Genomic DNA, 24,400 nt, shown 5'->3' with positions numbered 1-24,400 from the left:
TTAGGAACAGTAGGGGAAGGCATAGATACAGAAGACCTTAATTTATACTAAAAAGTATATGCCATTCAAGTAGAGTTTCGTCAGATTCTTAAAGGCGCTCATGTGCTTTTTTTTTTTCTAGGATGGCCAAAACTCAAATGGGTTGTGACGGACTCCAGATACCTGACCAAGGCACCAAAGGATTGGCAACCACACATCACAACAGCTGGCACAGAACCTGCCTACATTGAGGTACCAGGAGTGCTTTGGATGAAAGTCAAGCACTGGAAACCATATTCTTAATTTATTTTATTCATAGCATAGCCAACACTGTTAATCAGAGTAAATAACAGCTAGCAATCTTAATAGGAAAGAGAGTAGTATATAGAGCAGAGATAGGCAATTCATTTTCACGAGGGGCCACATGAGAGACTGGGATGGCTCTGAAGGGCTGAACCAGTTAACACATGGTACTGCACAATGCATCTACCACGTGTTACATTGTAGTAGGTGTGTTGCATTGCTATTCATTTGAATGGCATCCCATATGCACCTCCTGGCTGCAATGCGATCGACTGCGTCAGAACGTGCAGTACCACAATACTGTGCGTTGGGGTTTGGTTAAAAAAAGTAAGGCATGCAATGCGCCTGCCACACTATAACATACAGTAGATGCGTTGCACGGTACCGTGTGTTAGTTGCTGCTGTGCAGGAACCTCAAGCAGTATACGATCGGCTGGCTGGATCAACTGGCGCGACTTTAAACTACACACGAGCAGCTTGCTTCACAAAGCATGAGCTGGCTGCTGGATTGCTGTATATTAATAAAGGGGGCAGCAGCCACAGTTATTAATACACATGCCAACAGGCTCCCCCCTTCACATACCATTTTTATTTATTTTTGTAAAGGCCACAGTGGGAGCTGCAGGAGAGGCGAACAGAGGTGGATGATAATGCTGACAAAAGAGCAGGACCCCTGATGTAATTGGTTGCTAGGACTGCCTAGTGTTCATAGCAACCAGTGACTGCAGAGGAGGACCTCTGACATCATTGTATGCTAGGACATAAGTCTGAAGAAATGCGGTCAGGACACGAACCACTCACCGACCTGCGCTGGGCTATGACTTGCAGTGGATGCACTGGTCTTGCAGTGGATGCACTGCATCCACTGTCAGCCAGCCATATTGAAGTGCAGGTTGGTGGGTCGGACAGCCACAGACCAAGGGCTGGATACGGCTCATGGGCCGTAAAATTCCCTGCTCTGATCTAGAGCATGGAAATCCATAAAGCAAGCCAAATTATAAAGGTATTATTGAACACTTCAGTGCATGGATGTATTGCCTCCTCTAAAATACCCTTTTAAAAGAAAGAGATTGGGAAAGGATTTTTGTTAGGTAATAGGGTTTTTAGTTAAACTGTCTTTGGAAAGAGTCAAGCTAGCCTTGCACGGCTCTATTTTTTACACTCAACCCGCGGGCTGAACAAAAAATATAGAGCAGATTCCTCCATCAACGCTACGAGCGTGTTGATCGAGGAATTCCTGCTGTTTCTTTTGTATTGTGCCGGCGGCTACTGCCGGAATGCCTGAACTCTGTTCATGTGAAGATTTTCCAACCGACTCCTTCAATCAGCTAATCGAGGGATGTCGGCTGAAAGGGTGCTGACATTGGCACCCGCCGTGCAAATTCCGGCTGGTTCCTCAAGAACTGGCCGAAATTCAGGCAGTGTATGACCACTTTAACTCATGAGAGCTCTATGGCAGAATAAAAAAATGAGAGGGAAGTAAACACACAGCACGAGTGAGTCCTTTTTAGTATTTATGATGATGTGGGCTAATTGATAAATGTATTGTTTTGCAGTACAAGACCAGTAAGGAAGGCAGTGTTATGGGGGTCACTGTTTCTCGTATAGCGATGCTTTCTCACTGTCAAGCTCTTTCGCAGGCCTGTAACTATACAGAAGGTAGGTAATTGTATGAGAATTGTGATTTATCCAAGTGCATATATCATTATAGGCTGTACTTACCTGCTGTATGACTCTCTGAATACAGTAAACTCCTCTGGCTGGAGGCTAGATTCTGCGGTCAGCAGCAGAATGTAAACAATGGGGAGATATAGCCAGCCTGCTATTGGCTATTTTAAATTTCAATAGCCATTAGCAGGCTGGCTATTGTGCCTACCCACTGAGCATAGGAGCGGACCTGAGGGAGTACTTTTTCTCTCAGGTCCGCTCCACTGCTCCGTGGGTGGGGTTTCAATAGCCAGCCTGCTATTAAAATTTGAAATGTGCAAATTGTAATAGCCAGGCTGGCTATTGAAACCCCGCCCACCAAGCAGAGGAGCGGCTCTGAGAGAAGAGCCACTCCTCCACTTGGTTGGTGGGATTTCAATCTGCTATTGGCTATTTCTAATTGCAATAGCAAGCTGGCTATTCCACCCACCCACTGAGCAGAGGAGAGGAACTGGGAGAGAACTTTCTCTCTCAGCTCCGCTCCTCTGCTCAGTGGGCGGGGTTTCATTAGCCATTGTGCTATTGCAATTTGAAATAGCCAATAACAATGTGGCTATTGCTCCCGGCTGCTTACATCCACCTGTCGGCTGCGGAAGCTAGCTAGCGGGTGAATGGGGCTGTGAGGGGAAGCCGAGCACTTCGGGGGATGGTTGCTTGAGAGTTACTATTAACTCTCAAGCAAACAGAAACTACAGTTATCCGGCACCTACTGATCCCCCATGGGTGCGGGGTAACTGGGAGTTTACTGAACAATTAACAGGTTTGGACCTTTTAGTTCTATTTTCATAAAAGTATGGGGAGTGAAAAGATGAGGTCTTGTCCATATGAGATTAATAGTCATATTTCAACTTCTTCTTTATTTGATAGGAATCTGTTCATATGTGCAAGCAGTTACATGTGTTTATAATGCATCTGACTGCATGCATCTTGGGATTTGCCATGTATTCCTGTGGGAACCCATAACATGTTAATGCACAGAAATACCACATGTCCTATTTTTGATGAATTCCTTTTAGCAAAAATTGTCCTGCACCAAGGACTTCAAAACGTTTTCATATAAAAATAGCTCTTTTATTTACACATTAAAATCTGGAAAAAATGGTGACATTTCATGCCAGTGTTTGAGGCCAACCACAACTAACCTGCTCAGAAATGACATAATATGTACAAATGAGACAAATGCAGAAAGTAACAGTTTTTTGTTTTTTTCCCCCCTTTCAGGTGAAATTATGGTGAATGTGCTGGATTTCAAGAGAGATGCTGGTCTATGGCATGGCATACTAACGGTATGTAGTAGGGGTAAAATGTTACCACAGATGTACAGCGACCGAGTTGTATGACAAGGCAGTGCAAAGAGTAGTTATAATATGCAAAGTGCTCTAACCTATACTATATGGCAATGAGACATGATCTCTTAGCTTATGTGGCTATAACAAACTGCAGCATGGTTCCTGTGGGATACTGCACTTTATGCCCCTTTCACACGGGCTGTGCATGGATCCCCTCCTGATCAGAGCAGTACAGAGGTGATGTTATCTTGCAATGCAGGAAAAAACTGAAATGACTGGGCCCCATGTTGGTCTATAGGGAATCGGATGTAAACTGACTAGTGTTCGCTTACATCACATTACCCCCGATCTGGCACGATCAGGTCCAGCGAAACGTATTCTGCACCTGGCTACGGTCAGGGGTAACCGGGTGTAAACGGATGCTTGTCCATTTACACACGCCTGCCCATAGACTAACATTGGGTATCTGATCGAGTCTGCTTGAAAAACTGATAGGTGGACCCACCCGTGCGAAAAGGGGCCTTTCACATTACAGTTGCGCTTTGCTTTACTGTAGCAAAGCCAGATACTGTGTGATTTAATTTCCCTCCTTTCCATGATTTTCAATACTACAGCAACTGGATTGCACTACTGGAATGATAAGATTGTAATGTATCTCATTTTTTCCCCAGAATGTAGTGAACAAGATGCACACAATCAGTGTTCCATACTCTGTGATGAAAGCCTGTCCTTTATCTTGGGTGCAGCGAGTCCATGCACATAAAGGTAACCTGCTATAGACACAAAGGTGTATGCATACAACTTACTACTACTTGGCACAGGAAAAGCATTCATTTCTATACACAACCGTACTGATGTGCACACCTGTGTGAAGGTGGCCTTAGGGCTAATACACACAGGCAGTTTTTAGTCTCTGAGATTCTACTCATTATCCAGAAATCATGTCCTTGTACTGTTGCAGTTATTGACAGATAAGTCTCATGATAGTTATTTCGCACAGACTAGAAAATGAAAAACTGTCTCATGAATGGACAGATCAATGTGTTTAAATCAATAGGGAAGATCAATCATTCAAATTTTAGTATATGCAATTAAAGAGTGAAATTTTGCGACGGATATCTACCACTGAGCCAGGTGAGGAAAAATCCCATATATGCTATGTCACATAAGAAATCAATGTCATGCAAACAGAGATTGCCCAAAGGACATTTTAATCCCACAATCACATGCTGTGGCTGAGCTGTAGCTGTCTTTGTCTTGCAAATGTATGTGCAAGTGTGTAGCAGGATAACTTCAACATAAAGGTTGCGTGTAGAGGGAAAGTGGACAGCATATGGCATATATTTCAGACAGTGTTTTTAACCGTTTTCATGGACAAAACATTTGTCAGCTATGTGATTAGAGCTTTACTATCTTAAAGAGGATTCTGCCAGCTCTAATAGAATTCTCCAGTTTCTTTATCACAAGTGATTTCATTTTAGTTCACTGACTGTCAGACTCAATGACTGCTTAATTGATGTGTGGCTGATATGCTGGCATTTTATAGTTTTCATTTAGCTAGAAGAAAGCATTGAAGCAAACACATTACTTACTAAGACAGCCCACTGATATAGCCATGAATAAGTCTTTGTCGTTTCTTGTATTCCAGCCAGGGTTGCCGTAGTGAAATGTCGGGACCTGCACTGGGCAATGATCGCACATCGAGAACAGAAGGATATCAGTTTGGCCTCACTCCGCATGCTTATTGTGACAGATGGTGCTAATCCGTGTATGTGTCATGGCATTTATGTACTATATTAATGATAACCGTGCATTCTTGAAGGACAACAGCAGCATTCTGCCTCGTCTGACCAGTCTTTGGGATTTTGCAGTAGCTGCTAGAAAGCTGCTGACCTTTTTCCAGTCAGTAATTCATTATCAGAACTAGAAATGTTCATGGAAAATATGTCTCAGACTGATTGGGCTTTTTACCCTTAAGATCAGATGCGTGATAATACAAAGTGTTCTTTTTAGTAACTGTCTGTGCATAGAATTGGGCATTCTCATTAGTTGAGCATGCTTGTCTACTACTCGGCAGATAATCCTAGCTGCCGGCAATCTTTACCATAGACATAGTAATCATCTAGTGTCTATGGGCTACCTGAAAGCAAACCTGTGGTCATTCCAGCCACAGGCAACTGTTGGTAACACCATTTACCTGCATGTAGGCCTAGGTTCCCTACAAAAAAAAAAATCTTAATATCCAGGGTGTGGTGTTAGGCCTAGTTCACATTTGGTGTCGGATACCCTGATTTGTATATGGGGCATTGCTATGTGTTTGTGATGCACATTTTTTTTATATATAAGCCCCTAAAAAATGTATTCTTCCTTTTGAGCTTCACGGACACAAAGCTAGTCAGTCTTAGCTCGGCGTTCTAAGAATCTAGAACATAGGACACTATTTTGGTATGTGACAAGTTGTATTATTTTTCATCCGTTTTAATGATTTCCATTTTGGATTCCATCCAGAATTGATATGGACAAAATTGCAAATAATTTACCCATTATTCATATTTGTGTTGGTCAATTTACAGGGTCTGTCTCATCCTGTGATGCTTTCTTGAGTCTTTTTCAAAATTACGGGTTGAAGCCTGAAGCAATTTGCCCATGTGCCACCTCTCCAGAAGCCATGACAGTTGCCATTCGAAGGTGAGGTTGGAATTGGCTGGCTCAGCCTTTATATAAAAACGATTTTAAGTTGTTTATGTGGGGGGTTTTTTCCCCCTAAAATGCAGACAACTCCCTTTCCCATTTACTTTACTAAAATACATTAATATTCACATGCTAGATCCCTCTTGAATATGTTGTATAAAATTGATCTATAATTTGAATTGGCTTGAATGTGTGCAGTATTTACTTGGCATTGTGTTGTCTGAATCTGTACCCCTTATGGACTGGCCAGCCAGTGATTATGTAGATAGTACTTTTTCCCGACAGCTCTACAATTCTGGTTTAAATCTCACCAAGAGAACTCTATACATTGAATGTATTTGTTTGGGTTTCTCTATTGTCCGTTGAAGGTCACAGCTCTGAAGAATTCTGAGACATAAGGTTATGCTGCTGCCTCCAGGAGAAATGGACAATGAGCAAAAAAAATTACAATTTGCCAGTTTAAGGACATAAACCCTCCCAACTGCCAGTTTTGCTTAGTGTCCTCAGTGTCCTTCTAAGTCCTTGCTAGTGTCCTCAGTGTCCTTCTAAGTCCTTGCTAGTGTCCTCAGTGTCCTTCTCTTCTGGTTTATTTTGATTCTTCGTTGAAGATTCTACTACTAAGAGCTGTTAGTTGATTCATGCTGGATAAGCTAAATCCCGGAAGCTTCTCCAGTTGTCAGGAAGCAGGTTGTTTCTGGTCTCAGTACTTATACTTCATCCTGCAGTGGTCCTGTGTTCCTGTTTTCATAATTTAACGGTCAGGCCAGTATTACCTGGGGATTCCAGTTGTAATGTTGGGAACAGAGCCTTGGAGTCCTTCCTTTTTATTTACTTGGGCTGTGTGCTTTTAAACTCCTTTTTTTTGGCTAAATGCCTTTTATATGGAGTTTGACTGATTTTATTTAACTTTCCCGCCATCTTTTTAAGAGGCCGGGACATGGATTTGATGACACTTGTATTTTTCTGGTTTCCTCAGAGTTGTGCAGTATCTGTCAGCAGTGAAGGTGGACCGAGCCGTTTCGACTCTGCTATCTTTGTTTCTCATTTGCCCTAGGTGTAGCGAACAGAATGACAACAGAATTTGGCTATTCACTCTCTGCTGTTCGGCCCCTATGAAAATAGGGACGAACAGCGGAGACTGAACAGTTGAAGGTGCGCCTCAGCCGATCCAGATGTTGAATAGGCCGAGTCGAACGTGTGTTCACTTTGGTTCAGCCGAGCACGCTGAGGCTGTTCGGCTTAAACGAAGGGAGATGAAGCCGGCCTATGTACAGCTGAAAGCAGCCGTACAGGTGTTTTCTGCTGAAGTGAATAGCCGAAAGGGGTTCGGCTCCCTTCACTTCGGCAGCTTAGTGGATAACCACCTCAGCGGTCTATAATTAAGTAAAATAAACTAATATCATGCTTATGATGGCGTCAAGAGTCTGAAATTCTAACATTTCCTTGTCAATGTAGGCCAGGAGTACCTGGGGCTCCACTGCCAGGAAGAGCAATTTTGTCTATGAATGGGTTGAGCTATGGTGTCATTCGGGTGAATACAGAAGACAAGAATTCTGCTCTAACAGTCCAAGATGTTGGACATGTAATGCCAGGAGGTGAGTACATCAGTTTGTGGTATACTTGCCATCTATTTCCTTGACAAACCGGTATTCTGACCCAGATCACTTTCACTTTTGCTGTAGACACGATTTACACACAATGACTACCTAAATGTAGTAACATCTTACTTTCTGGTACAGCCAGTACTAAGCTGTGGAGGGGGAGTTGAAATATTCTTTTTGTTGTCTTTTCTTCTGATCTTATCTAATTCAATTATCTTAACAGCAGGATGATATTTATTTTTTCTACTGCTTTCTTGAAGTGAGATTTTGTTCCCTGTGACCTTAAAGTAAATATGTGCCCGGACCATACACACTAAAATGTTTACATATTCTAAAACCGGCAGTCTAAGACTTTAACTCGAGCCCTCATTTGACCTGTAATTATTGCATTGGGGAGAAATTTGCTTACAAAGTTCACAATAGAGGCACAAACATCTTCGTTTTTTTTTAACTATTACTTTCTATTGCACCAGAATTTTGGCAGCCCGTCAGCCTTCTAATGTAACATACAGCATGTGTTTCCACGCCGTTAGCAACTGACTGAAACAACTTTACAGTCTTTGATGTGATTTGTGAGGATCTTTCAGAATTACTTCACAGCGCAAGCATCTAGAGCCCTGATGCTTAACATGGCACTATCACTGACACCAATGCTGCGGGTTATTACTACTGTCACTGACACCAATGCTGCGGGTTATTACTACTGTCACTGACACCAATGCTGCGGGTTATTACTACTGTCACTGACACCAGTGCTGCGGGTTATTACTACTGTCACTGACACCAATGCTGCGGGTTATTACTACTGTCACTGACACCAATGCTGAGTGTTATTACTACTGTCACTGACACCAATGCTGCGGGTTATTACTACTGTCAATGACACCAATGCTGCGGGTTATTACTACTGTCACTGACACCAATGCTGCGGGTTATTACTTCTGTCACTGACACCAGTGCTGTGGGTTATTATTGCGGTCACTGTCAACAACAATGCTGGTGGTTATGATTATGACAGCAGAGCACCAAATTTATGCTATATAGGCAAGTAGGAACTTTTCTTTTTTTTTTATCCAAATATGGGGATGGGGTTAGGGGCATGCGAAGTGTACATTCTATAATTAGACATGCAGGTATGGCAACTGTGCTAGGCAAATGTTACATTTGATGTATTCTCTTTTTTTATGTAATATCTTCCTTTAAAAGTAAACATTGTGTGCTTTCTTTCAGGTGTAATGTGTATAGTCAAACCAGAAGGTGTGCCCCAGTTATGTAAAACTGATGAGATAGGCGAGATCTGTGTCAGTTATAGAGGAGGAGGTGTTTCTTACTATGGATTGGCAGGACTCACAAAGAACACGTTTGAGGTATGTTGATTTCAAAAGCAAATGCATGTAGACTATTACACAGCCTGAGGACTCCACACAACTTAGTTTTGGAGGGTTGGTTCACGCAAAGCTGTTATTTCAGGTTTTCATACTTGCTGGTTTGTTGAAACCCCAAACAGTTTGCTGGGAGTCTGGTAACAATATTTTTACAGATGCATTCCAAACACAAGAGAGTATTATACTTTGCTGTGGCTATGGGAGGGTCTTGCTCTCCATTTTGGCATTTCCTTTTGTTTTATATCCAGAAGAATAAAGCAGAAAACAAGGATAGATATAAAAACTGGTGCTGTAAAGGTGTACTGCTTTTATTCACATCCAATAGTATTGATTACATTTCAACAAAAACAAGATGTATTATAGATCACAGTCATCAGTACAATCGCTTTGCTTATTGCAGCCAGTCTCCACCCGACAAGGTAGTCTACAATCGGAGATCAGTAACACTCAAAGGGACAGCCATGGGTATGACGCCCAGAGGCATGATGGGATTTGTAATTTCAACACAGCCGGAGTGCCAAAGTTGCTTACCCCGTGCTAGTGCTTAGAGTCTTATTTCTCTGACACTTGCAAGCAATAATGAGGAACTCGATGCAACCTAAATCCCTTCATCCAGTTCAGTTGTACAGTATGCTGTACACAATAACATGGACACAAGTATTGTTATAAATAACATTGTTTATAGAAACTATATGACTCTCTTGGATTTTGTGTTTTTTTTATTCAGGTCTTACCATTTAGTGCCACTGGGAGCCCAGTCGGAGAGACTCCTTTCACAAGAACTGGATTACTGGGATTTGTAGGACCTGTAAGTAGAGGGATCATTAATGATTTGTAGTAAATAAATGAAGAAAAGTAGAAGTACATGCAAGCCTTCTGTTAGGAATTGTTGGCACAGCAGCATGCTTTAAATCAGTGATGTTTAGCTTTATGTTATGGCACCAAGTGTCGGCACGCTTTTATGGGGCCCCAGCTTGTTCTTATTTTCAGACAGTAAATAGAAATGGTAAACCGGCACAGAATAAGGCCCCATGCACATGGGAATTAAAGCAAGTTCTTTCAGGTTTGGAGCTCATTTCTAATTTCACCCGGATGCATGCAATGCTTTGCTATGGCTGATGCCATATGGCTATCCACAACTGGACGTTTAGCAGCATCTCGGTGCGTTCAGTCTAGCTGCGTTTATACAAACAAGAATTTTTTGCAATTTGCGAGTGCTTAGCTTGTTTTAATGCAGCTAAACACAGGAACATTGAAACACAGGAAACAGTGATCCGGGAATCCTAAAAGTTGCTTTTCTTCCAAGATAACTTCTCCTGTGCCTGTGTTTAGGCCTGTGTTCATGGGGCCTAAGTACCATGTAAATGAACTCAGGAGTGGCAAAATTGCTCCTGGTTGCCCTTATATACTTTTCATCAAGCTTGTTTTTAAGCCTCACTATATAAGCATGTTTTTTTGTGTGTTTTTTTTGGATCTCCTCACAAAAGTAGAATGGGGAGGATTCATAAAATCTGGAGCAGGCAGAATCTGGAGCAGTTGTCAATGTGTCCAACCAGCTTCTTTGTTTAATTTTCAAACAACTAAAGAGGGATCTGATTGGTTGTCATGGGCAACTACTACAGATTATATCTGCTCCAGTTTTGCTTAATCCCCTCCCCAATATATTTAGCTATTCAGGTATTCATGTGAAAACTCCAGGTCTGATTGCCAAGCTTTTTGCTGCATCGTCCAACACGCATATGTGAATGACGTGTTACATGACCGTAACTATTATTTGTAAAGTATCTCATATTAATGGAGCATTCAGTGCCCCTTTACTGGTTCTCTTCAGCTGATATAGTGGAGCTGCACTACATTAAATATCAACCTTTTGCATGAGTACCAGTCAGGGCACCTTTCATTTTTTGCTGGAGGAAGCAGGCTGTCAATGTTGCATACCATTGATGTTTTAAGGTCCACAACACAAAAGAAAGCAAATGCTTCTGTTTTGCATAACATGGTTGACTCATTACCCGTAAGTGAAAAGGGCCAAGAGGTGAGAGATGTAGCTCATGCCACCACTAGAGGGAGCAAACTGACAGCAGATTCTTATATTGCTCATAGAAGGAAAATGCACAAAATGTTACAACAATGTTTACTTACAAATGTTATTTTAGTTATTTCCATTACTCACCATAAAGCTCCACTAATATCAACAGCTGGACAGACTGATGTCATTCTCGGCTTTCTCATGTATGCAGACTAAACATAGGATAATGGTTAGTTCTGTGTTTTTATAGGGAAGCCTCGTGTTTGTGGTAGGAAAAATGGACGGGACTTTGATGGTGAGCGGACGGCGGCACAATGCGGACGATATTGTAGCAACTGCTTTGGCTGTGGAGTCATTTAAAACCTTGTACAGAGGAAGGTACGGATGTTTATCTTGTAGTTATTCAATCTAATCAAAACATAAAGTTTTAAAATGTATCTGTTCACCGCCCCCCCTACAACCCTGCTAGCAGCCAACCGGAATCCTGACCACTGATTGTTCTGCATTGAGTTTTCTTCCTGCTAAACAATACCCTTTTAAATAAAATCAACTGCAGCATGTGTAGCCTATATTATTGAACTAAACCTGGTGTGCACATTGGCTTTAACCCATTTTCTACAACAATAGCTCAAGTCTGTCCAAGTTTTTATTGGGAGTAGGCCTGTGTACATTAAAAAACATGGCAATGAACCAGGTTATTTTGCAAACTATAATAGAATGTTATAGGAAACCATTTTTCCATTACAGCAGACACCCTTTGTATGTCAAAAACTCACCTATTGCTTTACTTCCGTGCTCATTGCACTGTATGGAAGTTATTTTGCTGAGATTACATCTTGTTTATCTTTGTGTGCACACTATAGCAAATATTATGTGATCGTTAAACAAATGTAATGTGTTCATTCATAAAGCTCCCTGCAGCAGACAAAATGTTTCACATTATATAATGCACAGTGTTGCATGAACATTTGGGATCTGTATGACATGTTTAACCCCCTTCACGACCCATGACTGGATAATCCCGTCATGAATCCTCAAGGGGTTAAACAGACCCACCAGGACTCTGTTCATATTTGTAGAGCCGGCGGCCAGCTTTATAGTAGAAGCGATTCTGGCCACTCAGCTGTGGCCAGATCGCTGCTATGATCCGGTAAATTGACCGTCCCTTGCCCGACACCCCCACTGTGTCAGCTGCCCCTCCTATGGGCCCGGGATCAGCATCTCTGGTGTCGGCAGGAAACTGGGGAGGAGAGCGGTGAACGTCAGTTCACCAATCTCCTCCCCGTTCAATGGGTCCAGGAGCGACGCGTATTGCATCACTTCCGGTCCCTGAGCTTTCATTGCTGGGCTCCTGAAGCCCAGCAATAAGCTATTGAAGTGCGATCTGCACTTCAATAGCTTATTAAGAGTGTAAAGGTGATACTAGGGGTCTTTTGGACTCCCAGTATCACCTTAAAGAGCACCTGTCACCACCAATATGCTATCACATGGGGAGGCTTGTAAGCCCCCTAGGTGATAGCAATTAGTTAAAAAAAATATATATTAAATAAAATGTAAAAATTATTGTAAAAAATTATTTTAAATCCCTCATGAGCACACGCGTTGTCATGTAAAGAGGCACCGGGTGTGACTGCGTATGAAAACGACGATTGCGCTACACATGTTGGATATTGCCGCACACTCCAGAGTGAGAGCAATAATCCTGGGGACAATATTCATGCGTATCTCTGAACTGATAACCTGTGGGGGCTTTTACAGCCTTGTGTATGGACTTTTTGGGGTACTGAATTCTGTTGAAGTTTCACAGATGCACACAATTTTTAACCTGGGAATGTTGGGTATCTATTTACTCGTTGTAACCTCATGTTTTATCTTTTACCAAAAAAAATGGTTTTATATCGTGTTTTGGGCACTAAATGTAACTTTAGTAAATTTTTCACAGAATGTTTGGGTTTGATAATAAGTTGCACTAATGTCGTGCAACGTAAAAATTTGCAACTGGCACCATTGTATTCTATAGGGTCTTGGCTTTTAGAAAATATATCATGTTTGGGGGTTTTAAGTAACTTTCAGGCCTAAAATGTGGATTATAACATGGAAACAAAAAAAGGCCTTTGTCCTTAAGGGGTTAAGGGGCATGTCTGCTTGGTCAGGCATTGCTGTGCAGAGAGAGATACAGTGGCTGCTATGGCTGATCTTTTTCTGAAAATGATAGATGCCAATGACATCAGTCACTTACCAGAAACAAGCATGCAGCTAGTGAAGTTTATTTGTTTTATGTCAGTAACTGAAACATTATAGCCTTCGGATCAACATATTTGCCTTTCGATAGGACTTTGGGGAAATCTTCCCTCATGGCACCAGCTCTGGCTTTTCATTAGACCTTATTAACATTAAATGCTAACTGTTTTGTCCATGTTTCAGCAACGTTTGGGTCTTAGAAGATGAGCTTCCATGCTAGGGCGACATGGCTTATAGTGCAAACAGTCATGGGCCTCTGATGGCATCTACCAGTTACCTTGGTGTATTAGAGACTTTACTAAGGGTATTGAGTTCCTTGTTTGGATGTTTATTTCAGGATTGCCGTGTTCTCTGTCTCTGTGTTCTACGATGAAAGAGTTGTGGTGGTGGCAGAGCAGCGGCCTGATGCCTCAGAGGAGGATTCATTCCAGTGGATGAGTCGTGTCTTGCAAGTAAGTCGTTTTACTACATTTATCTCTATTTTACCTATTTTATTTATTTTTTTACCTTTTATTTGTTTTAGTATTTAAATAACTTATGTGAGTATTATGAAACATATTGAAGTGTTACTAGAATGGTTTTGGGTCCGTTATATTTCAGGATGTTGTTAACGTTGAAAGTTGTTTTTCTTATTAAACGTTTAGGTTTATGTTGATGTATATGATTATAAAGTTATTTCATTTGTCCAAGTAGCTGTTTTTGACAGTAACATTTGTGGTCAATTGCTAGGCTTTGCTTACACCGACAGTACTTGCTGTTCATCAAGTGTCCTGGAATTGGTTGCCTCTCGGGGCCTGTTTTTTTCTGGGCCTCTTTGGGGTTTGTGTAGGTTTTATATACACAAGCATCAAAAGGAAGCAATTGATACATTGCAGGTTGGTAAGGTATTTTTCCCCATTTTGTTGAATGTAAATATGAGGCCTTACAAGTATTAAGCCTGGGTATACACGTGTCTATTTTTTTTGTTTGAGCATTGATGGATTGATTTGTTTGCATTCAATTCTGGCTGATTGGCTGCTAGCTATAATCGGCTGAGAATTTTCCAACCGGCTCCTTTGAGCTGATCGAGAGATCCCAGGCGTAAGGGTGCCAATAGCGGCACCCACAGTGCGAACACGTACATACACAGCTTTAGCCAGGTTGCAAATCTGCTGATGCATTAGCATAGAGAACATTCTGGCCTCAACTTTATTACTTTGTCACTGGGAAAGCTCTTCAGGCTTTTAAGACTCATCATCAGAGCATTGCATTATATGTAGAGGAAATCAGGGCCATAGAAGCCCTAGTTTGAAAAGTGAACTTATTGTGGTACATTTAATACTGCACTCGACACCTATATTTAAAAATATTTTTATAAATATTATTTATTCATTGTTCTTGTTCTTTAGGCCATCGATAGTATCCACCAAGCGGGAGTGTACTGTCTTGCTCTAGTCCCTGCTAACACATTGCCAAAAACTCCACTTGGAGGAATCCACTTATCCCAAACTAAACAGCACTTTCTGGAAGGCACTTTGCACCCGTGTAACATCCTCATGTGTCCTCACACATGTGTAACTAATTTGCCAAAGCCACGGCAAAAACAGCCAGGTAAATATTATCTGTTATATTACCAACATTGCTTTTTTCATTTTAAAGTGAAGTGGGCATCTTTGCTTATAGTAGCCAGTCAGATTCCAGCCTACAGGGACCAGAAACTAGGCCAAGACTGAATGCAATGAAACAGACAAGCGTGCAAGTCAGTGAACTTCAGCACAGGCATAGCATTCTATCATTATTAAAGTAGACTTTGGATGAACATGCAAGATCCCCTTTTCTGGGAGCCCCCATCCCCCAAATAAAACATTACTTGAAAGCAGAGGGGCTCCCAAAAAAGCAGACCTTGGAATGTCATGATACTGAGGGATAACAGTGCAGCCTTACTTCCCAGTGATAGCTATGTGTCCTTGGGTTTTAGTGCATCCTCTGTCAAACAGGAAGCATTAGGGGTGCATGATTTGAAGCCCCGATCTTTTCGACCATGAGATGTAGAAGGAGGGCAAAACTATCAATTAACTAAACCTTTAGATTTCTATTGTGTAATTCTGAAAGCACCTTTGTTATTTGGAAGTTTTATGACTGCCTTGTATGTGCACCGAGCAGAGGCAGGAGATGAACCCCAGTGGAGACTTTTAGGGCCTTCACGTTAACTTTCCTTTGAGATAATTCTGCGCAAACTGCTATTCTGCTATATTAGGAGATAAGGTTGCAGCGCTTAAAGTGTGTCAGGGCAGAGTACAGAAACAATACCTGTTGATCTGCCAGAAATGCACTCGGCTTATAAGTCCTGTTTGAGGCTGACAACATACAGGATTCTTGTAGTCCAGAATAAACACTGGGAGGGCTATTTAAGACTACTTGATGTATCACAGGAAGTGTGCACAGGATGCAGGACAGTTCTGCATTTTCTGACATGATAAACGTATATTTTATTCTTTTTGCACTTATTGAACAGATGTAACAAAATGGTTTTATTTGAATATTTAACAGACCAGCAGTTATCAAATAACAGAAGGTCATAGTTAAGGTTTACATACACTTTAACTTTTCATATGTAAAGATTCTGATTATTATCAATACCCATTTGTGACGGTTTCTTTTAATATTGATGTTTGTTGATTCTTCATAATTGAGGCACGAATGTTGATTTCTCATTGTTCTCATGATTTAAAGAGGCACTAACCTGTTTTCTCCTCTTTTCTATGCCATGAAGGAGTTGGCCCAGCCTCTGTCATGGTTGGTAATCTGGTTGCTGGAAAAAGAATAGCTCAAGCATCAGGGAGGGACCTTGGCCAGATTGAAGAAAATGACATGGCAAAAAAGGTAACTAAATGTCTTGGGCAGGGGGGGAATAATTGGTCTTGTGGGGGTTTTTTTTTAAGATAAACATGTAAATGAGATCAGATTTTGAAATAAATAGTTATCAATATATGGCAATTTTCCCAAAAATCATGTTTCTATGTATTAGTAATTATATAGATGCTTGGGGGAGCCATATTTGCCCATTAAACCCCTTCGTGACCAGCGATGTCCATAGTACATCACTGGCAGTGGGCTCGTTTGAACTAAAGCCGCCAAGACTCTGTTTACATTTGTAGAGCCAGCGGCCGGCTTTACAATAGAAGCGATTCTGGCGACTCAGCTGTTGCCAGATTGCTTCTAAGGGCCAGCAAGCTGGCCATCCCCCCCGGCCTGACACCCTCCCCCATGTTTCCCGGGCTACGCTGCCCCTGCTGCAGGCCCAGGACCGGCATCTAATGTGTGGAGGGAAGCTGGGGAGGAGAGTGGTAAATGTCCGCTTGCCGATCTCCTCTCCGCTCTCTGGGAGCGATGCAGATTACAGATGCAGAAAAAAGGGCCTCGGTCATGAAGGGGTTAAACACGGGCACTGCTTCCTGCTTTGAAGTACTACACAATGGTGCTGCTATACTGCTCCTTCACACAATGCAATCTGTTGAGTTAATTCCCTGTGCGATTGATATCTTATTATGGCTGTTATGTCTTATTGCCTGTAGTGGCTCTGCCAATCTCTACAACTAATACAATAAAAACAATATGAAAGAGTCAGCATGTAAAGATGTGAAAGTTCCATAAACAAATAAGAAACTCTGCAGTAACAACTCAAATACAGTATTTTCTCAAATATATATGTTTTCCCTTTAAAGAACACTGCTTACACAGTTAAGCATCATTAGGTCCCTTCTATATCATAGCATCCCACTGCAATCTTTTTACAGAACTGAACACTGATCCCAACGTCCTTGCTTAGCTGTCAGCGTGCATTCTGCTCCTCGCTCATTTTCCTAATTCACAATGTAAGACTATGCTGCATGGAGATGGCCTGAAAGCTGGCTGGGAAAGAGAATTATGTGCTAAGAACACATGGTAGCTGGCAGACTGTTAACAAATCCTATTCTGCAATCCCTCTGTTTGTTTAGAACACCAAAAAGCTCTTAGCTCATCACATAGAACTGTATTCATAGTGCAGAGGCCAGTGATATTTTGGGGAGAGATAACCTGTGTGATATTGTATATTGACAGGGTCAGGCTAGAACAAATAGAAGCCTTACTGTTGGCTCTGTGTGCGTACTGCTTAGTTCTTTTGTTGCTCCATGTGCTCTGACAAGTGGTGGGTACCTGTATCATCAGATGTATAGATTTTAGCAATCTTGTCATGTGATTGGACAGGCCGCCCCTTGTCTGTACACCCAACAGACTGCCACCACTAATCAGGGTGGATGAGGCACCGAAATAACTAAGCGTGCACCAGCCAGGCATACCACTGGGGCTGCCATGCATTTAGGGAAGTCCCATAGGAGTGGCTTGTGGCAAGGCTTACTCTAGTTAAAGCATAATGAAACACATGAACCATAAAAAGAATATATTTCATGTCCTCAGATGTAGTGGCTACATTTTTTTCAGTCCAAGAACATTTGCAGCAAGTACAGAAAAAATGCAGCATCCTTGTCGCTTCTTGTGAGTGGAACTGGAAGCATAAAACAATTGTATCTTCCTTTTGTTAAGAAAGCCACTCCAGCCTGGGACAGGAAGTGTGTTACTCACAGGATAACCAGGTGAAAATAAAAAATAAAAAGCCTGATCGAAGCAAACCAATACAGCCACCTAATTTAAGGACTGGTACGCTGCATATATTACATGTATTATTTTGGGTTTTAGAAACCCTTCGGGTCAATACTTTTTCCCATTTTTTTTTTTGTAAAATTAGGTACCTCGGCTTATAATCGGGACGGTTTATACTCGAGTATATTCAAGAAAAACTCTAGGCAAAAGTGATCTTAACCCTTGCAGTGGGGCTACCCCCCGTACTGCAAGGGTTAAGTGCTTCTTTTTGTCTAGGTGCTCAAAAAAACAAAAAAGGTTATACTCCCCTGAGCCGACCGCCTGCTTCTCCGGTCACTGAAGCCTCTCTCCTCCTATACTGCCCCATTGGAATGTTCCTAAGCACCCTTACATCTATACACTGTGTATGGAACGTGATGATTTTTGGGACTTTAGACCACTGCAGCGCAGGGGGAGAGAGACTCCGGGGACCAGTCTAAGATCAAGCCAGCACCTAAGTTCAGGTGAGTATAATTTTTCTTCTTTTAACTGACACAAAAATGAGCAGTTAACCCTTGCAATTCAGGAGTAGCCCCACTGCAAAGGGTTAATAAAAATGCTGTTTTAAAGTCCAATTCGAGGCATTCCGCTAAATAAACCATCGGAACCCACATATGAGCTTTTTTACCTGCCAAATGCTTTGTATTTATTTCTGTTACTTCTATTGCTTTGGGATTTGCACAGCCTTGCACCACAGCAGAGCCAGATCGGTGCCCTGACATATCTCTATGGGAGTTAAGTGATACAACTAGGGCTCCTCCCCATTCCCAGGTGGGGAGTGGATAGTAGAGGAGAAGCAGCAGACTGATGAGCACATCTCTCTGTTGTCCTGCGTTCTCCACCTGTCAGCTTGTTCTCTGTCGGCACACAAGTACTGCAACACAACTAATTGGCCCCTTGTTCTGCTGCAAAGGGGATTGCAAGAACCTCATAGTGGTCAAATTCCGGTGTTTACACTGAACTGTTTAATAAATACATTTCATTTTTAATGAATGCATATCTCGTATCACAAATGATAAGATGATTTCTTTTTAAGTCCTTATAGGCATGACTAAACTAACTACAGAACTGTTTTATATGTTTATAGCTCCTAAAATATTGGCCAACCTGAGTTATATGTTTCCTACTTAGCACTTTGTTCACTTGTCTTCTAATATGTAACTCTGTCCTATCCACAGCATCTGTACCTGACTGAGATCCTTCAATGGAGAGCACAGACAACACCTGAGCACAATCTCTTCATACTGCTTAATGCCAAGGTACTCTGATGCCACTCTTTTACTCTTTTCTTTAATAGTAACCTCTGTTTAAAAGAAGAAACCTAAAGTGTTTGGATTTTGGAAATATCCTGCAGCTAGCCTGACAGTACTTCTACTAGTCAGCTAGCCTGACAGTACTTCTACTAGTCAGCTAGCCTGACAGTACTTCTACTAGTCAGCTAGCCTGACAGTTAATTTTATTCATGGAAACCTCTGCTGGGTATTCTGATATTTGTATTTCCTTTGCTATCAGGGAACAGCGATTTGTACGGCTTCCTGTCTGCAGTTACACAAGAGAGCAGAAAAGATAGCTGCCGCTTTGGTTGAAAAAGGACATCTCAATGTTGGGGATAATGTGGTGCTTCTGTATCCTCCTGGTAAGTGACGAGATTCTGCAATATTAGAAATATCTTACACTGAAATAGACTAGGTGTTTTTTTGTTGTATTGTTAAATAAGTATTTAGGTTGAAAAAAGACACATGTCTGCTAAGCTTATCCTTTCACAAGCTGCAGCAGCTTTGGCCTGAAGCCCGGTGTCTAAGGCTGGCCATACATTATGCAAATTTCACACAGTGGGTGCTGTGATCAGCACCCTTCCAGCCAGCATCCCTCAATCAGCTGATGGAAGGAGCCGGTTGGAAAATCTTCAAATGAACAAAGCCAGCAGCCAGTCAGCGGGTATTGTAACAGAGGACGGTGCCCACTGTCAGAATACAAAGAAAATAGCACGTGATTCATCCATCAATGCTCATAAGCAATGATGGAGGAATCTGTTCTATTTTTTTCATTCAGCCCAGCTTTACATGTGGTCCTTTGGTACTTGCCATGTGACTCTTAGGCTGGGTTGACACCTGAGCATATTTTTTCTGCTCGGTTTTCAGCTCTTTTTTTTTTCGTTCAGTGAAACGCGCGTTTCACTGGCGGTATGATTTTATTTTATTTTTTTTTCCTTATTTTCTCTATTTTTAAAAATGTATTTATTTTTTTTCACTTTCAAACTTCCTGCCGACGCAGCCGCTCGCAAGGGACGGAAGTCGGCAGCCGACGGAGGACACAGCGGGGATCGCGTACAAGATAAGACCTGTACGCTGTATTCCCGAGTGTGGCTCAGGGTTACCGCTTTGCTAACCCCGATCCACACTCGGGAATACCAATGGAAACGCGTGGCAAATACGCCCCCAAAGAAGCTCCTGTACTTCTTTGGGCATAGGGCGTTTTTCAGTGCGTTCCTACGCGCTGAAATACGCCCAGGTGGGAACCATGCCCATAGGCAATTTTTGGTTTTCACATGTTGAGCGTTTTACAGCGCGTAGGAACGCGCTGTAAAACGCCCAGATGTGAACCAGGCCTTAGAGCCCAGCAGTCAGCAGTGGGATTGTTGATTTTGTACAGGGGTTGTACTGGCAGTGATCTCTAGCAGTCTCATGTAACATGTTCCCAGTCTCTGTCTCTTACAGCATATGTCTAACTGCACCTGGCCTTGTTTCTGCCCATTCTCGCTAGTAGTTCTGCAGTCTCTTGCAGGTTTCTGTAGCATTACAGATACTGAATATTACTCTCAGCCCTTTGATGAGGTCAGGGGCCACAGTTAAGGCCTCGTGGTAGTTGACAGCCACTGATCTAGAGGAACTTGGTACAACGTTTTCTGGTAAACTGTCCAGTTTTGTCACACAGATAGTGAAATATTCTTTCCTGAGCTCATGAAGACATTTAGGTCAATTTCCTGTACCTGGCATTTAGAAATGACTATTGATGCCAAAGATGTAAAAGCGCCCTATGATGTGAAAATTCCATTTTTTGCCTTTGTATTCTACTTTCTGAATCAGCAGGTCTTCCTTTACTGTAAGGAATCCTTTCCTATACTGATAGTGAAATGGGGTTTCGGTATCTCGCCTCTAAGGCCGCCAGCTTTCTGGAAACGTTAGATGTCCTTTAACGTTCCAACCTATGGCTCATACTCAACTAATACTGCTACCAAACCACTTGCAACCTCCTAGTCCTTTTATTCCAATCCTCACCCCGCCTGCCCCCTCCACAACAAGTGCCATGAATTGATTGTGAAGTTGTTTGATATTGTTCTCTTCTACTGCTATTACTTCTGTAGGTGTGATTACATTTTTTCCTACTAAGGATTGATCTGTTTGTCTAACAAAAACCTTCAATAAAGATTCCATGCAAAAAAAAAAAAAAACCATGGTGTTTCCTCCCCGTGTAATTAGTTTTACCTCTACCTTAGAATAAACACTTAAAACATAACTTTAGTCAAAAATAAGGTAAAAGTGAAAAGCTTGTTATTCGGTATAATAACAAAACCAGCTTTTGCTGCAACACACTCACCTTCAATCCAAAGCTTTACCCTTCGCTGTCCCTAGTCTTATGGTCAGTATTATTTAACCCACTTCCTATGAGCCTCTGAAGGGTTCTGGACCCACCCTAACCTGTCACTGGACAGTGAAAGGAGAAGTAGCACAGTGATGAGCTCATCTCTCTGTCACTCTGCTTTCTCCTCCTATAAGCATGATTTTCAGCACATGAACTGATTGGCTCCATGTGCTGCTTATAATACATTACTTCTCCAATGTATACAGGTCCTAATTTTGTAACCTATTAATTTTTAAACATCCCATCCCTTTTCCTAATTTAGTTGTGTATCTTTTGATCTGTCTTCAAATCTCCTTTGTCCTTTTTACGGCTGAGTATTAGGGGTGATATATGCAGTAACAATATGCTCATATTATGTTTATCTCCCTTTTCTACACCTTGAAATTCTGTTTCCTTCCATAGCTTCCGCTTGGCCTTGAGCACTTCTCTTCTGTTGGCTAGTATTCCTAGCGGCTTCACTGTCTGCTTTCCAAACTGTGAGGACTAGCGTACATGATCTATTGAGATGTGTCTGTTCATTCTTATTGACGTGTATAGAGGAGTAATAACAAAGCACAAACCCATCTCAGACTGACCTTAACCGATCTGTTACTATGGCCTAGGTGTATATCCTTTCCAAAATGTATTGTCTTCTGCCCGTTTCTCGATGGCCTCCTGTAATATATCACTATCCTGCTGAGTTTGAATGATTTTGCCAATGTAACATTACTTTCTTTCCAATCCAACACTGATAAGAAGATCTGAAGATAGAAATGTTACAAATTTCTTATGCGTTGTTTTGCTGTTTCGGAATATTCATAAATACTTGTTCTATCTTTAATAGTATGTTGTTTTCCTACGTTTGTTGTCAAAAGAATTGTCTAAAAGTCATAACGCATGAGTTATTTGCACTGCTGGGTTTTCAAGCAGACAGTAATACCCCTGAGCCCATGCACGCAAGGATCTGAGTACAAGTTGAGTTGTAAATGACATCCACAGTGAATATTTGATTCAGCTTGAGGATATTTTCTTACTATTTCACTAACGCATCTTTTTTCTTTCCAGGAGTTGAGTTGATTGCAGCATTTTATGGGTGTTTATATGCTGGCTGCATTCCCGTAACAGTCCGGCCTCCACACGCTCAGAACCTCACTGCAACCTTACCTACAGTGCGAATGATTGTAGATGTAAGTTGATTCTGAAGGATGTGTATAACACATCACTATATATTTTCTACATTGTACTATTAGCAATGGTGGCAGTTATTTGTAGTGCAGTGGTGTAGTTGGCATATCTAGCAATCATTTGTTTCTAACTTTCTAAGTGCAGTCATGTGCTGTTGCATTGGGTTTGGTCTTGCCTTCAATGTTTTTCCTACAGCCATTTGTTTAAAAGGGTACAAACAAGTCTTTACATAAGGTCCGCAGTTAGATTACATTGCTAAATTTAAAGTGACAAACTCAGGAGTTAAATCTTAAAAATACATTCAAGTACCAACTGTACCTTATGTGTGTATCACTCGGCTGTAGATCCTCAGATCATCTCTGAATTGGTGCCGACACTGTCCTTCCTTCTGGAGGGTGACTACTTTTGTTCCCCATGGTCCCTGTGTGTGTTGTAAAGTACCCACCGCTCCAAGCTTGCTCCCGTGATTGACTACAATCTCAATACAAATGAGTAAACTATATGTAGGATAGTTTTTTGTTAATAGTTAAGGTACCTGATTGCATTTTTAAGATGTAACTCCTGAGTTTAGTATCACTTTAATTATCATGCACACTCTGGGTGGGAGCGGAATTGGCTGGTGAAGGGCAGGTAGCAGCAGCAGTAAGTACAATAGCAACTTTATACAGAGACTGAATTTAGCATATCCAGTCGACATGCAGGAGCTCAGTGATGCCATTCCCTGCATTTGTGCCAACATGTGCAAATAGGAGACATGCCTCGAAGGGATTAAAAAGATAAATACTGCTCAACACCCATGGGCGTGTGCAATAAACTTTGTGTCTCTTCACAGTGTATGTTTTGTAGTGTGGGGGTAAAATAAGCCCCTTTATAGGTGTTAGTTGCAGTAATAGCAAGCTCCAACATTAGTGTTAATGGCCTCAATAGTAACCTCCAGCATTGCTGGTCATTGGCAGGCTCTAATAATAAACCCCACTCCCCAGCATTGGGGGTCACTAGCAAGCGCACGCTGTAATAATAAAGCACCCTGGGTTAGCATTCATTTTTACTTGTATAATTTTTGTGATTTGAATTTTCATCCTTTGATTGCTTTAACACCTTGAAGTGGAATTACCAGTTCTTTGATTGTGTTTTAATCGAAATGTCTCATTTTGTATTAGGTTAGTAAAGCTTCCTGCATTCTCACTACACAAACTTTACTGAGATTACTAAAGTCCAAAGACGCGGCAGCAGCGGTGGATGTGAAAACATGGCCAATCATCATAGACACAGGTGACTATTTTCTGCTATTACACAGCAGACGTATACAGAAGTTACATAGGTTGTTAACCAGTTGTGAACCTAAGGTGTACAAAGTATGTGCTCATAAACTTTAATAATGTACCTTGAGCATACCTCAGGTATGTCCTGCTCCTCTTCCGCTCACCATGGCTGGGAAGCCACTAATAACCTTTTTCACAGCTGGGACTTATTCTGTAATCCAGAAGCAGCTGCCACCTCCTTTGTGTAAAATAAAACTTTTAAAGTGTTTGGAAGTTCCATTGAAAATGTATTTGAATTAAAATGTTTATATTTAATCCTTTATTAACCCTAATAAGCTCTTCTATTGTTTTTTGACCATTAATATTTCAACTTTCAACGTTTCATTTTTGTATGGGTTTTTTTTCCCCCATTTTAATTGTTCTTTTTTTTTTTTTTTAAAAAGAGTAA

At 41.5% G+C, this 24,400-nt stretch overlaps 1 protein-coding gene across 1 annotated transcript in view; it reads left to right on the top strand.

The window, feature by feature from the left end:
* DIP2B (disco interacting protein 2 homolog B) overlaps positions 1-24,400 on the top strand; it is a 181,664-nt gene that overhangs the window by 142,621 nt on the left and 14,643 nt on the right. The window contains exons 12-28 of the mRNA XM_018564543.1: positions 122-231; positions 1,839-1,941; positions 3,211-3,275; positions 3,950-4,043; positions 4,927-5,046; positions 5,852-5,966; positions 7,425-7,564; positions 8,801-8,937; positions 9,683-9,763; positions 11,235-11,362; positions 13,563-13,677; positions 14,614-14,815; positions 15,978-16,087; positions 19,063-19,143; positions 19,397-19,520; positions 22,571-22,692; positions 23,851-23,962. Of these exons, the coding sequence (XP_018420045.1) occupies positions 122-231; positions 1,839-1,941; positions 3,211-3,275; positions 3,950-4,043; positions 4,927-5,046; positions 5,852-5,966; positions 7,425-7,564; positions 8,801-8,937; positions 9,683-9,763; positions 11,235-11,362; positions 13,563-13,677; positions 14,614-14,815; positions 15,978-16,087; positions 19,063-19,143; positions 19,397-19,520; positions 22,571-22,692; positions 23,851-23,962 (1,959 nt within the window). The remainder of the gene's footprint in view (positions 1-121; positions 232-1,838; positions 1,942-3,210; positions 3,276-3,949; positions 4,044-4,926; positions 5,047-5,851; positions 5,967-7,424; positions 7,565-8,800; positions 8,938-9,682; positions 9,764-11,234; positions 11,363-13,562; positions 13,678-14,613; positions 14,816-15,977; positions 16,088-19,062; positions 19,144-19,396; positions 19,521-22,570; positions 22,693-23,850; positions 23,963-24,400) is intronic.

Source organism: Nanorana parkeri, unplaced genomic scaffold (genome assembly GCF_000935625.1).
Source record: "Nanorana parkeri isolate BGI_ZX_2015 unplaced genomic scaffold, ASM93562v1 scaffold758, whole genome shotgun sequence".
Classification (NCBI taxonomy): Eukaryota; Metazoa; Chordata; class Amphibia; order Anura; family Dicroglossidae; genus Nanorana; species Nanorana parkeri.
This window is presented reverse-complemented; position numbering and strand designations above follow the sequence as displayed.